At 49.1% G+C, this 13,833-nt stretch overlaps 1 protein-coding gene across 1 annotated transcript; it reads right to left on the bottom strand.

Moving 5' to 3' along the window:
- Positions 1-511: 511 nt before the first annotated feature.
- RCN1 (reticulocalbin 1) lies at positions 512-12,619 on the bottom strand. The gene is made up of 6 exons (XM_081155740.1): positions 12,245-12,619; positions 7,718-7,911; positions 6,536-6,714; positions 4,841-4,901; positions 2,557-2,756; positions 512-1,667 (listed from the first exon to the last, which is right to left on the bottom strand). The coding sequence occupies exons 1-6, from the start codon at positions 12,493-12,495 to the stop codon at positions 1,560-1,562; spliced, it is 993 nt and encodes a 330-aa protein (XP_081011866.1). The 5' UTR covers positions 12,496-12,619; the 3' UTR covers positions 512-1,559.
- Positions 12,620-13,833: the final 1,214 nt, after the last annotated feature.

The raw sequence follows: 13,833 nt of genomic DNA, 5'->3' as shown, positions 1-13,833 counted from the left end.
CATTTCTCAGGACATACCCCGGTTAAGTGGCACGTGACTGTACTATAAATGGTGGGGTCTGGAAGACTACGGAGGTACTGTTAGTTACTAGAGGATGTGAGGGATGGTGTTCTGAATCTGAGGGGACAGCAAGCGCAAAGGTCCAACCTAGGAATGAACGCAGTGGGTTCAAGGACTAGTCAGTGGGGCTGGCTATTTGGAGGCAAAAAGGGGAGTTGAAGATGCCAGTGAGGGACCAGATCCTGCAGCCTCACAGGGCCTGGTGAGAAGTCTGGACATTCTTCCAGTTGAAACCTGTCTCAGAAGGATCATTCTGTTAAAATGGCCTCGATTCCCTAACTAGCTGAGAGAAAGGAGGAAGTATACATTTATTAAGTAAATACCAGGGTATTCTGAACATCCCAGTACTGGATTTAAAAACCCCAGGCCCCTTATAATCTGACTCATGTAATCCCAACCTACTGTTTAATTCTATATGAATGTCACACATGTGAAGTCAACCACCACAGGACACAGTAGAAAATCCTCACAGGGATCCTTTATTTCACTCACTTCCTACTTGTAAGGTAGCATTTCAACCTGTAAAAGTTGTTTCCTCCCGTTCGGCCAGTGGCTTGGAACATCACCTCGTCCTAATTCCGTGGCATCCGTGGTCCCAGGCAGGTCCGAGGGTCATGGAATCTCCCAAATGGATGCAACAGTTCCAGCCCCCTCCAGGCAGGCTTCCCTGGGACCCCCGCCCTCATTCCTACCAGACTATCAGCGAGGAAATGGATCCTATTTTCACTCACTTTTTCAAAGGTCAGACCTACCTCGTTTATGCGTCAAGATAAGTTTTCTCAAGTATAGTAATGTGTTTGCCACTTTCCTCTAGTTCTCCCAATGCTTGACATTCAGCTTTTCCCTCCCTCTAAAATCCCATTCTTTTTCACATTATATCTTTCTTGATTGATTCTTATTGTAAAAACAACAAAAACAAAAAACAAAGATGTGGATTTGTTATGCACATTATCAGGTCCGTACAGAAAAATGCAGAGGTTTTATACACCATTTACAGTAACAGCTCAGAGTATAAAGTCAAAAAGTATCTGAAGTATTAGGCTGGTTCTGAAATAAGCCTACATGGGACGACACCACTAAGCTTCATCAGTTTTCTCGCACCAACTATTCCGTGGCAAATGTAAAAATTTGCAGTTAAAATGCATAGCAGTCACTCCATAAGCTGCCCCAACCCACCCAACTTCTGAATAACAGGGCATTTCCTAACTTTATTCCCCTTTAAATTTAATGGAAAAAGCTAAAAAGTCATGTTTTTTGCAATGTATCCCCACACGGCATTGTAATTTACCAAGGTTTTAATGTGTTTGTAGAGGTATCTTTTTGAAGGTATAGCAATGACTATTTCCCAGTAAATATTGAGTGAAAACCAATTTTAACCCCAATCTGAGGTTTTAAACTGTTGTTTCAGGGACACGACTGCTATAAATTAGACAACTGTAGCAACCATCCAAGACAATAAAAGAAAGCCTGACAGTCTGCCAAGTTATGGTGTGTGTGTATCAAAGTTCATCATGATTTTTTGTGAGGTCTTCTCCATAATTGGTAGCTTGGCTTCCAACAAACATGTTCCAGTTCTCCAATATCTCCTCTTTAGTTAGCTTTTCATCCTGTCGGAGAGAGGAAAGAGCTGTGTCATCGAAGCTCCTAGTAACTGAATAGCATGAAGCTCTAGGTTACTTCACTGATTTGCAACATTTGAAACCCTACACTTAATAATTAAGAAGCTGCTAGGTACACCTCTTTCACCTACCATTGCCGCACTGCAAAGCCCCAACCTGGAACCACCTGCTGCTGTAAGAGCTGTGCTAAAATATATCCGTTAAGTCCCCGAGGAATTCAGAAGCTCAAATCCAGCCGTGTCTACAAGCAGTGCTGACATTCCCAAAGCAGGCCCTGACAATCTCCACTCCCTTTTCACAGCCTGACTACAAAAATCAACTGTGTCCCGAGAGCTTGGAGCAGTGATCAAGGTGGGAAAGGGCAGGACTTCTTTCTAAATCTTGCTTATTTATCTGGATACATATCAATTAGATACTGAAGTGCTGGGCATAGAGCTAGAAGTGTGAGCTTGCCTGAAGATGCCTGGGCTTTAATGGGCTGCGCTTCCTTGTGCCTGACACAGCACGGACATTGGATAAGTATCTGCTGACTGAATGAATGGATGAACAAAGCTGTCCTAAGACAACATAGGGCGTACCTCTTAAATCCATGTCCTGCCCACAGCAAACAAAGTTCAGCAATCCTACGAAATGGGAGTGAATGTAAACCTGTGGCCCATAGCAGACTATCCAGGAACTATCCAGGAACTCACCGTGGGTTATCATAGTAACTGGTCAAGTTTACAGGTCTCTAACGTATGCCAAGAATGAAAAAGGTCAATAAGGCACAGCGTTACAGGCCAATGCTATCACAAAGAGGCAAACAGGACCACAAACAGAACCTATCTTATGTAAACTGTCTCCGTTCAAGGACTGATGCCAGAAGAACATGCAATACCCTGTTTACGTCCGACTCATACACCAGGTGTCTGGCCTCAGCCTGCGCGTGGTCATAGTCCTGGGGGAGGATCCAGTGGCGAATCTCATCTTTGTCCAACTTCCCGTCCTTGTTCAGGTCCCGGAATTCATTAAACTGCTCCCGTTCTGACAAGACCCAGTCTGGCTCAGGGCCACTCTCCTCGTGGGAAAACATATCCGCTGGAAAGGAAGGTTGATCCTGGTTACGAAGACGGGTGGAAGGAAGGTACATCGAAGAAAAGCTGACCTCCTGCGTTTTTGGAAGGGGGATGGCCGACAGAGACCTAACCCAAACACCTGGTGGGCAGTTTCCTGTGAATAGTAATGCAGCGATTTATCCGCTGCGGAGGTAGCTTGGTGGAATAGAAAGAACTGAGCTCAGGAGCCAGAAGATGAAAGATGACTCAGTTCAGTGACTAGGATTAAGTTACTTAATTCAATGGCCGAGTCTTAAGTTGCCTTGTCTGTAAAACGGAGATAATAATTTACAAATCACAGGGCTATTATAAAGGTCAAGTGGGACACTTACTGTGAAAGCCCTCTATAGTCCAAACTAGCACTATACAGGTAAAAACTAATAATAGGCACCACTTCTGAGCATTCGAGCACTTTCTATGGTCTAGATACTGTATAAGGTGCTTCACATACATTTTTTCCCCCATAACAACCCTACGAAGTAGATCTTATTATAATTCCCATTTTTAATTTTTTTTTAATCCTCACATGAGGCTATTTTTTCCTTTGCTTTTCAGAGAGTGGAAAGGAGAGAGAGAAACATTGATGTGAGAGAGACACATTGATTGGTTGCCTTCTGCACATGCCCAGACCTTGGCCAGGGATTGAGCCTGCAACTGAGGTAAGTGCCCTTGGCTGGAATTGAACCCGGGACTCATCAGTCCTTGGGCCAATGCTCTAACCACTGAGCAAAAACAGCTAGGGCTATAATTCCCATTTTATAGATGAAAACACTGAGGCCACAACTAGTAGGAGCTTGAGGCTGCATAAGAACATGGGCATTCTGCTTCCAACCCATGGTCTTGCCCACCGTGTTCATTCCTATTGTTGGTTGTATCATTTCCAAAGGGCTTTCACATTTATCATTTTATTTCATAACAATTCTATAAGATAGATCATTATTCCTGTTTTACAAAATGGCAGGGAAAGGAGAAAGAAGGCAAAGTGTATGCAATGTTTGCTAAATCACTAGGTTTTCTTGGAAGAGAGAGACCCTGTAGGCAGTTGCTCTTTAATGGAAACAAAGCTTGGAAACGTCAGGTGGTATAGGGAGCAGGTGGTGAAGGCAAAAGAAAGGCAAGACCCTGGGTTCAGCTACAAGGTGGACCCACACCTGACATCTGCACAGTGTTTCTGAGAAAGGGCTGTCACATATATTAGTTAATTTGAGCTCCATCTAGTCCTGGAAGCCTGGGTGCTGTGTATTCCCATTTTACAGATGAGGAAACCGAGGCTTACAGTGATTGCATGCCACCCCTGGGGTCACAGAGCTAGTAAGTGGAGAAGCCAGGACTCCTGATTCCACTGTGCTCTGCCCACTACACATCACCACTGGTTCTGCACTCACTCCCTCCTGAAGAGAAGTCACTTGCTGGACAAGTCCACGCAACAGGCCTCTCGGACTGCAAACTGCTCAGAACTTGATTTTCAGGCACAATGCCCCCATCTCCCTCTCTGCTCCACGTAAAGAATGGAAGGCTGCTTTTACGCCCAGCCACTCAATGAGTTTTGCCCCTGACTTTGCACTATTTCAATGCAGAGTTCAAGACAGCCAGGAAGAGCACACACCCTTAATCAAAGTGCTGCGTTGTTTTAATCAGCCAGCCTTTTCTGTCAGTCTAATTCCATCCCCACTGTCCAGGCATCTATGTCTCCGAACCTTCCCCCCTCGGGCGTGCACCAGGCAAGAGGAAAGCTCTGCTGCTGCTTCCACTGACGAGGGGGCCGGGGGCCGTCAGCATCTGCTGTTCTGCAAAGTTAGTGCCACCGAGATCACTTTAACAGCTGTGGCGAGAGTTGCCTGTCTGTTACACCACAGCGTTCATTAGGTTCCTCGGATCAGATATAGTTCCTAATGACTAGAAGCAGTTCTGCCCTTCGTTACTGAAGGAACTTGTTTTTGGGTAAAGGGTAGCAAAGTCACATGACCAAAGACGGGTGGCAAAAGAGACGTCTGGAGAAAGTAGCCAGACATGTGGGTGGAGAAACCTTGCCCAGCTGGGACAGCTGAGGACTCAGGCTGCACTCACCAATATACTCATCCTGGTCCACAAACCCATCCCCATTCTTGTCGATGTCCTCCAGAGTTTCCTAGGAAGCAAACAGAATGCAGGACGGCTTAGAGCTGTCAGTAAATCTTGAGTTCTGACTACTGTCCTCCCCTGTCTGGCCTTTATGGCTGAACACCTGGAGACTGGGCTTGTCTCCTTACCTCCCCGGGCACCAATTACTTATCTGTAAAAAACAGGCAGTGGTTTCTGTCCTTCCTCTGCCATCCCACAATTTTAATAGCAGAACCCTCTCTTCAAATGAAAATGTACGTGGAAGCCTGGAGATGCTCTGATTTTATCAGGAAGCCCTGCCAGGCCAACCATTTCCACCATCCAGCCAAACCATTCCCTGGGGTACCTGGGAGGACCAGCTTGAGAACCACTGGACCAGATGGTCAGAGATAAATTCCAATGCTAACTGGACAATGAACACAGAGTTGGTGTCAGGAAAATATGAAACAGGACAATTAAAAAATAAAAGTCTATCTGACTTTTGAATGTATTATGTTCTGTATTAGGCATTTGCCGTGGTAAGTACTTAAATGAGTTTACTGTCCATTGTCTAAGCACCTCAAAGGCACATAATCCATTTGTGGCTAATTCCTGATCTTCATGGTCCTCTGGCAAATCAGTGACCATTAAGTGGATGTTGGGCAGTAAAAAGAATTGACTCTTACAGAGCTCCTGCCCAGTCCTTCGGGCCATGGTGGTCATGAGGATGAAGCCGGAGGCAAGAAGGGGCCCAGCCACCAACTGGATAACTAAAATAGCCCTGAGCTGGTTATAAACAAAAGCTTCAGCCACTTGTTTCCGCTGGAACTGGCTCAGGGTTATCGGACCAGGAAGCAGGTGTCGGCGTAATTTTATTGTCATGGAAAATTAAGACTTTTGGGTCCCCACAAGACACAATGGAAAGTCACTACACGTAGAGGCCTTACGAGCACAGCTGACCCTCAGAGCCTATAGGATCTGATCTATCAACCTCCGAACCCCACCCCTACCCCCTCGCAGGGGAGTGTCCTTTCCAGCCATGGTTTTTACTTTAAGTTTCTGTACGGTTTAACAATCCAATGGGTTCCATTTCAGTCTTTTTCTAGCTCCCTCAAAGCTGAGACATAGACAGAGCCTGGCTAGTTTCTTTATCAAACCCATTTGCTTTTTCTGAGTATACAGATCTAAACGATATGTCCCAGCCCCATCATATCTAGGAGGAGCCAGGGGAATGTAAAAGGAAGAGTTATGTCATTTCTGGTCAGAGCAGTAAAGGCAGACCGCCTTCTCCTCACTGCCTCTCTTGTCTACCAGCTGGCCGTTAGCAGGATGACCTTGAGGCCACAGGACTTGGACAACAGACAGAGGCAGCCCGACTGCCCGATAGGTCTTAGAGGAGAGCTGCACAGAAGACCCACCTGACTGGGACCACCTGCACTGGAAGTGGCATACGCAAGAAATAAGCTTTGATTGTGATAAATGGCTAAGATTGGGGGCTATTTGTTACCGCACCTAGCCTGCCCTGACTCATTTACTGGGTAGACAGGTATTCCAATGCTCTCCACTTCAGAGTCCGTCTCCAATTCCCCTCAGGATGAAGGTTCTCTCTTTGAAAGAAAAGACAAGCTTTGGGTGTGCCTTTGGTCTGGTCTTTTCCCAGCCCAGGAACTTCTTTTATCTTACCAAAACCACAATTTCTTTCATGTACTCAAACTCCTCAGGGTGCAGAAAGGCGGTAAACTCCTCCCGAGTGGCCGTCCCGTCACCATTGAGGTCTGCAGCTTTGAACCGTCTCTCGTCACGGGGCAGCATCTTTTTAAAGGTGTGGTGATCTGAAGAATCCTGAAACTCTGCGGGGTTTCCTGCAGGACGTGCAAACAAACGTTTCAGCTGGGCGGCCAAGGAAGGCATTTCCTTCCAGATCGCTCATCCTTATGCTCCAACAGCACACAGGGCACTAAAGGTCCTGACCTATCAGTTCTCTGAAACAGTTTACTTCAGAATGCCCCTAATACCTGCCCCTTCAAAGCGCCCCATAATACTGGCCCTCATGGCATATCAGGGGCACTACAGCAGTGCCTAAGAGCACAGGCCTTAGACCATACTAAACCACACCGCTCTTTGCCGAACCCTGCTTTCATCATCACTCTTTGCTCGAGAACATGCAGAGGTTCCTCAGTACCCACATTTTGCCTAAATGTTTCTACCTGGCTTTCAAGATCTCCCTTAATCTGTCCGTGTGTGCATCTCCAGTTCTTCTCAGACCTGTCCCCTCGCTGTCTCTATCATGCACCCAGTAGGTCTGCACCCTGTGCTTTGCACACACCCTTCCATCATACCCCAGACAGGTTTGTCTTATATCCAAACCCTGCCCATTGCTAAATGCATCACTGCACTTTTGCCTTTCCAGCTGACCCACCTCCCCCACTCGTCTCTCTTTCAAAACATAAATCCATTCTTCAAGGCCCAGCTCCCAAGCCACTCTACCAGAAGCCTTCCTTGACTGCTCCAGCCCACTCGTCTTTGGTATCTGAACCTGGCAGCACTGTGAAACAGCCACAGACATGCTTCCTCTCTGCTTTGTTCTGAGTGTACCCCTGAGATCGGAGCTCAGAGAAGGCAGCAACCTAAGTCACTTTTCATTAGACCCTTGACCCCTGCCACTAATCACCACCTACAACTTCGTTCAGAGTAAGCAACGCAGTACATTCTTAGTAAGCAGAGTACACGCTACACAAGCAGGTTCTCCTTAGGACGTTGTGACATCCCCCTGAAGGGGGTGGATATGATGAGGGAGTGGAGACTCCCGCAAGAAGCTTATTATGTGGGCCCCAGCTGTGTAATCTCTCCTGCAGCACCTCTTACCTAGGTAGTAACCATAGGTGGCTTGTTTGTATTCTTCCCAGGAAATTTTATCATCTTTGTCCCGATCATAATCCTTCCAGACTTTAGCAACATTATCATAGATGTATCTTTTCTGCACCCGTTTGATCCAGGTTTTCAGCTCCTCAGTGGTGATAAAGCCATCCCCATCGCTGTCAATTCGATCGACAATCTTCCTGTAGTTAAGAGAAAACCACACAAGGCTATTATCAAGGCCTGTGTGATCCTGGTCCAGAGAAAGATCAAACACCTGCAGAATCTAAAATGCATAAACACTAACTCAATGACCCAACAGTGCTGGAAAGGATCTTCAAGTTTATCTATTCTGAAGGTGCTATGCCTTTCCCCTCACCCAGTGCCAACGGCAGATACTACCAGTGGGTCGTGCCTCTGTCCTTATAAACCTAGATGTGGCCTCAGAATCCTTCTCAACACAGTGCTCCGCAGACAGACATGACCAATTGACTAGTGTTGATTTGTAAGGTGAAACCTAGCCGTCTTCCCTGATGTAGTCCTTAGAGTAATGGAAACTGAGGCAGAGAGAACTTGAATTACTTTTCCAAGATCACACAGCTAGTACTTGGTACAACTGGGTTAAGAACTGGCTCTAGGTCCAGTTTAAACAATGGAGAATTCTATGTAAACAAAAAGACAAGTGAGTTCTTTTTTTTTTAAACTCACTACTTTGGACTCAAAGACTTGACACTTCAAGCAGGAAACCAGATCTTGTTGGACAAAACATTAAACGTTGGGGATGAAACATCAATGAAATCTTTCAAGAAACTCGACCAGCTGAGCAGCTGCAGGAGCCTGGACCTCCTGCTCTTAGACTCAAGACCCCTATGTCCACTGGTGTATCTGTTCCACAGCTGGCCCAGGTTCTAGCCATTTCCCACTAGACTTCACTGAGGTACCCAAACACTAGTCCAGAGCAAAGTTCAGGCTGGGAGTTCACCAGTGTCCATCTCTAAGCCAAAGGGTCCAAGCTGGAGACTCCATCCCTGTAGGAAAATTCAGATACTCACAAGCTATTTCCAATGTTTAAAAAAGTTTCACACCCTGGTAAACTTTTTATACACCTTGGTATTTCATTTATTGGGATGAGGTCATGCAGGCCGATTAAGGATTTGTTTCTTTGCTTTGGGCTGGAATTCTCTCAACTCAGTGGTATTTTCTTTGTGTGTCGAAGTTCTGATTGGCAGTTTTTCTTTGATTAATTAGATATGGGAAATGAATTCATTTCCCACCTAGATACCTTGGTAGCCCAGCTCCTTTGTCTCAGGAAGGTGTAAATATTACTAACAGCTTTAATGTGTCCTTTCATTTGCAATTGTAACATTTCCACATGGAAAAAGTCCCAGGTATCTTCAGGCTTCCTTCCAGGAGACCACTGCCAGACACAGCAGAATACTCTCAACACTGCAGTGTTCAGCCTACCTACTATGTGCCAGGCACTGCTCCAACCCTGGGGAAACAGAGGTGACATGCCCATCAGTTATCCAAAGCCGGCTGAGGAACAGAACCTGAGACTAGCAGAAACTAATGTCAGATTATAAGTAATCTGTTTTTGTGAAAAAGACAGCACCTAATCTATGCCAAATAAATGTCGAGGACATAGCCTGATGCATAGTAAGACTTAATGAGTATTTGTTGGAAGAATAAATATGATCTTAACCTTTTTCTTAAAAAATCTCAGTAGATTCTGGAAAAGGCAGCTATGATGTAGATAAAGCCGACCCCCTCTGGTCAGAACACGTGAATCCTACTTCTGCATGATAGCAGGCAAATATCTTGACTCTCTGAGTTTGTTTTTCCAACTGCAAATCGGAACACCTACTTTACAAGGAATGTTGTGAGGAATAAAGGAGAGAAAGGGTGCCTTTCCTCACTAAAGACAATGAACAGGTAGATGGAAAACTCAGCAAACACCTGGCAGGTAACAAATGGATGGACAAACCCCAAGCAACCTGCCAGCTCCCCTGCCAGCTGCCAACAAAGGTGCCCCAGCTGCTCCAGACAATGACTAGCACATGGGAATAATGGTCCATGGGTGTCAAGGGAAACCAGAAACCAAGGTCTATATGTGAAATCACTCAGATTTTCAATGTTGACAATTAGTTTCCATTTTTTCTAAGTTTGTTGCTGCACGCAGCCTACAGGTCTCCACTTTGCAGCCCTCTGGCCTAGGTGTCTCCAGGGACCTTAGAGCTGTCATGTTTTCAGGCTCAGGTCAGGTGGTGGTGGCAGAGTTGCCCAGATCCAGCCATGCTCCTCCCTCAGCAGCCCAGACTTGGAGGGGACTGTTGCACCAGGAGCAGTGGACAGAGAGGTGGCTTTTCCTGCTCAGCCATCTCCTACCACACCCATCATTTCCAATCCTCCACTCTCCCTTGCCGCTGGCCTGGATTTACAAGTGAGCGGTGCATCCACTACCCATCCAGTGGCTCAGGCCAGAGACCCAGATGTCATCTGTGAGTCCCTGCTCCTCTCTCTCCACTCCCACGGTGAATCAAGAGCGAACACAGCCAGTTCTCCCTCCCACATGCTCTGGGTTCACCCCCTCCTGCCCTCTGGACGGGAGTGCCTGGCTCAGGTGCTCATGGCCACAATCCTTCACCAGTTGCCCCATCGTGCCTGTTATGTTCCCCTCCCTACTGCCAGTCTGACTTGCCTAACAAGAAATGGGGTGATGACATTTCAGCCACATACAGGATAACATCTAATCTCCACCTCTCTTGGTTTCCCCTCCACTCTCACCTCCCACTTCTGCCCTGTCCTTTTATTGTCCCAATACCTCTCCTCCTCCAGAAGAGGTTTCAAAACCTTTAGAAGCAGCTGCTCTCTCTTCAAAAATGCTTTTCCCTTCTGGTATGCTAGGCAACCTCTGAGTCATCCCACGAACTGTGATCATCTCTAAACCCCCAAGCCTCTCTCTCCAACGTGAACCCCTAGGGGCTCCTTCTCCTGGAGGCACTCCCCGTAGTTTTTACGAGCCATGACACAAATTATACTCTTATCTGCTTGTGTCTCATTTGATTCTAAGTAGTTTGAGGCCTACAGCGTACAAAGGTTTTCTCTCTGCACCTGCCAGGTATCTAACATGGTAGCTGGCACACAGTGGCCATTCAAATGTCTGTTGCATGAATAAACAAATGAAGTTAAGGTGTTCATACAAGGATCAAGTGCAGGCCAACTCCATCAGCCCTTGCTTTCACCACCAGGCCCACTCCTCATACCGAAGGCATTAAACTGGAAACTGTAGGACTGCAAACTACGGAGTTCCTTCCGCTCCAAACCCTAACCCTTGCCCCCTTTGACAGTGATGCAAATGGGAGCCACTCAGGGCCCCAGAATAAATCCGTTTTCAAGTGCCTCAAAGCATTACAATGGACTAAACTCATCAATGGCCACCACTGTTAGCTCCCAAACAAGAAGAGAAAGTACATCTCTGCAAAATAAAAGGTGATTGTTTGAAGGTGACTTTGAAATTCAAAGATCTTTTTATCAAAGCAGGCAGATGGTGCACCTACACAATAGGTATAATTTGGCCTCAAATCCTAACCAGTTCCATTGGCCTTTGGTGGCCCCCATCAGCACAGGGATGGCTGTGTTCTTTTTCATTTAGCAGGACCTGAAGGTCTCCACCCCCAGGCACCAGGTTCCAGGAGGCCTGGTGCCCAGTAGGCAGGGCTACTGGGACCCTCCCCATTTCCTCTTCCATCGGGCTGGCTGCAGATTCCAGATACCTTTGCACAATCCCCCAGTGTCTCCCCAGGGAAACTGAGAGGGTGCGTTGAGATGTCCCAAAGTTTTGTTTCCCGGGCCTGCCTTCTGACTCAACTGCTTTCAACAGTGAAAATTTACAACCGGCCACACCACCCTCCAACTTTTTGCCCTCAGCTGCCAAAGGACTGGGTGCTCTGCAGACATCCGCTGGAGACACAAACTAGGGGACCAGTTTCCACTCCCACCGCCCTTCCCGTCTGAACAGCAGGATTTTTATATCCCTGTATCGGATTTTCAGGGTGATTAGGGAAAAGGCAAGCACACCTCAGCCCCAGCCCCGGGACACGGGCCAGGAAGCCAGCCTCTTCTGCCCGCCCCCTTCATCTTTTCTCCATTATGATCCTCCTGGAGACCTCAGAAGCGTCGGAAGCCCTCCTCTTCGGGAATGGGGGGAAAAGAGAGACACTGGCAGGGTGGGGAGGAGCGACTGCCACTAAAAGGCCACGGTGGACAAACTCTTCTTTTGTACACTCTACCAGCTCCCTTCTGATGCAACCGCGGGCGGGGCGGGCCCTCGCCGTCCCGGCGGCGCGGCTGCCACGTTCTCGCCTCCCCGGGGCCATCCCCGCGCCAGGGTCCCGGCGCCGCGCCCGCTGGACCCCGCCCTCGGGTCCACGCGCCGATTTCTCTTTCGATTTGCGGCTCGCGCTCCGCGCGGCTCCCGCCCGGATGGCCCCGCGGGCACCTGCAACGCCCCCGACCGCGGCGCGGGCCCGGCCTCACCCCAGCCTCTCCTTGCTCTCCTCCGAGGTGAGCTGGTCGAAGGTCTTGGAGTCCTCCTTGCCCAGGAAGGCCTCGTGGTCGTACTGGAAGCTCTGGTTGTCCTCGGGCGGCCGCTCGCCCAGCTCCGAGTCGGGCCGCACCACGCGCTCCTTGCGCACCGTGGGCTTGGCCCGCAGCGCCCGGGGCGCCAGCGCCAGCGCCAGGAGCAGCGCCAGGGCGAGCCCCCGGCGGCCGCGGCCAACGCGCGCCATGGTCGGGAGGCGACGGCCCGCTGGGAGGCACCGAGCGAGCGACTGGAGCGGCGGCTCGGGAATGGGGGCTGGGGCGGCGGGGGAGGGGGCGGGCCAGCCCCGCAGCCAGCGCCCGCCCCGCGCCGGAGCCGAGGGGCGCGCCCCGGCGGGACTGGGAAGCCTCGGCCGCCGGCTCACGCGCCCATTGGCCGCCGGGCTGCGGGGGGAGGCCGGGCCGCGGAGCCACGTCGCCGCCGGGGCGGTGGGCGCGGGATCGGGTTTCCCGGGCCCCTCCCCGCGATCTCAGCGCTGGGGGCGGGCCCACGCTGGCCGCGCTGGGGACTGGAGGGCTCATGGGAAGACTTGGGAAGAAGTTCTTTGTCAAGCAACAGATGTCCAGGGCGAAATTCCTGCTTTCTTCTTCCAGTGCCGGGGAACTGCAAGGAGGGAGGCGCTGCGCCCACCCCATCCTGCCCCAACTCCAGCCGGGAGCCCGAGTCTCACCCCCAGATCCACACGCAAGATGTGTTCTTAGACCAGCTTCCACCCCACTTACCCAAAGTGGGAGTCTGGTTACAAACACAAGAGACTGGAAAGAGGCCAGGGTGGGCAAGTTCAGGAGGGCCCAGAAGGTAACTTCAGGATGGCCGAGGGCCCCCCCAAACGGAGCAGCCCCGTGCACTCCAGCTGCCAGGAGGAATGCTGACCCAAAGCTGCCAGGTAGTCCCGTCTCCCAAAATAAATCCTGATTTCAAATGTTTATGCTTTCGTTTCTAAATGATGGCAACTCATTTCATAAAAGCACTACACGATCCAAACAATCCTATCTGTGCACTGAATCTGGAGTAATGCTGTCAATATAAAGAGGCTCTGCAGAACTTTCTGCAGTGATGGGAATGTTCTGTATCCGGGCTGTCCAGTAGGTAGTGGCTATCGAGCATACTTGATATGTAGCGAGTGTAACTGAAGCACTGAAAATTAAATTTAAACTTAAAGAGCCACATGTGGCTGGTGACTATCGTATTGGGGAGTGCAGATCTAGACCAACAATTCTTTTTGCATCACAGCCTTTTGAGACGCACCCATTGAAAGCCATGGACTCTCTTCCAGAAAAATGCACATACGGACATGGATGTTTGATTAAAGTGTCAGAGGATTCATGGATCTTCTGCAGCCCCACTCGTGAACCCCAGGCTAGGAATCTCTAGAAAACTAAAACTGTGGTTAAAGAGAGGAGCCCTTCTGCACAGCCCTGGTCCGCTGTACTCCCAGAGCTGTTCTGCTATCCCTGCTCCCCCTACCCTCACCCCGCATCCCTGATAGTCTAGAAAAGGCCCCTGGTCTGTGCTGCTTGTCCTC

Source organism: Miniopterus schreibersii (assembly GCF_964146895.1).
Source record: "Miniopterus schreibersii genome assembly, chromosome: 12".
NCBI lineage: Eukaryota > Metazoa > Chordata > Mammalia > Chiroptera > Miniopteridae > Miniopterus > Miniopterus schreibersii.
The sequence above is the reverse complement of the archived record's forward strand: the minus strand, read 5'-3'. Positions and strand labels throughout refer to the sequence as shown.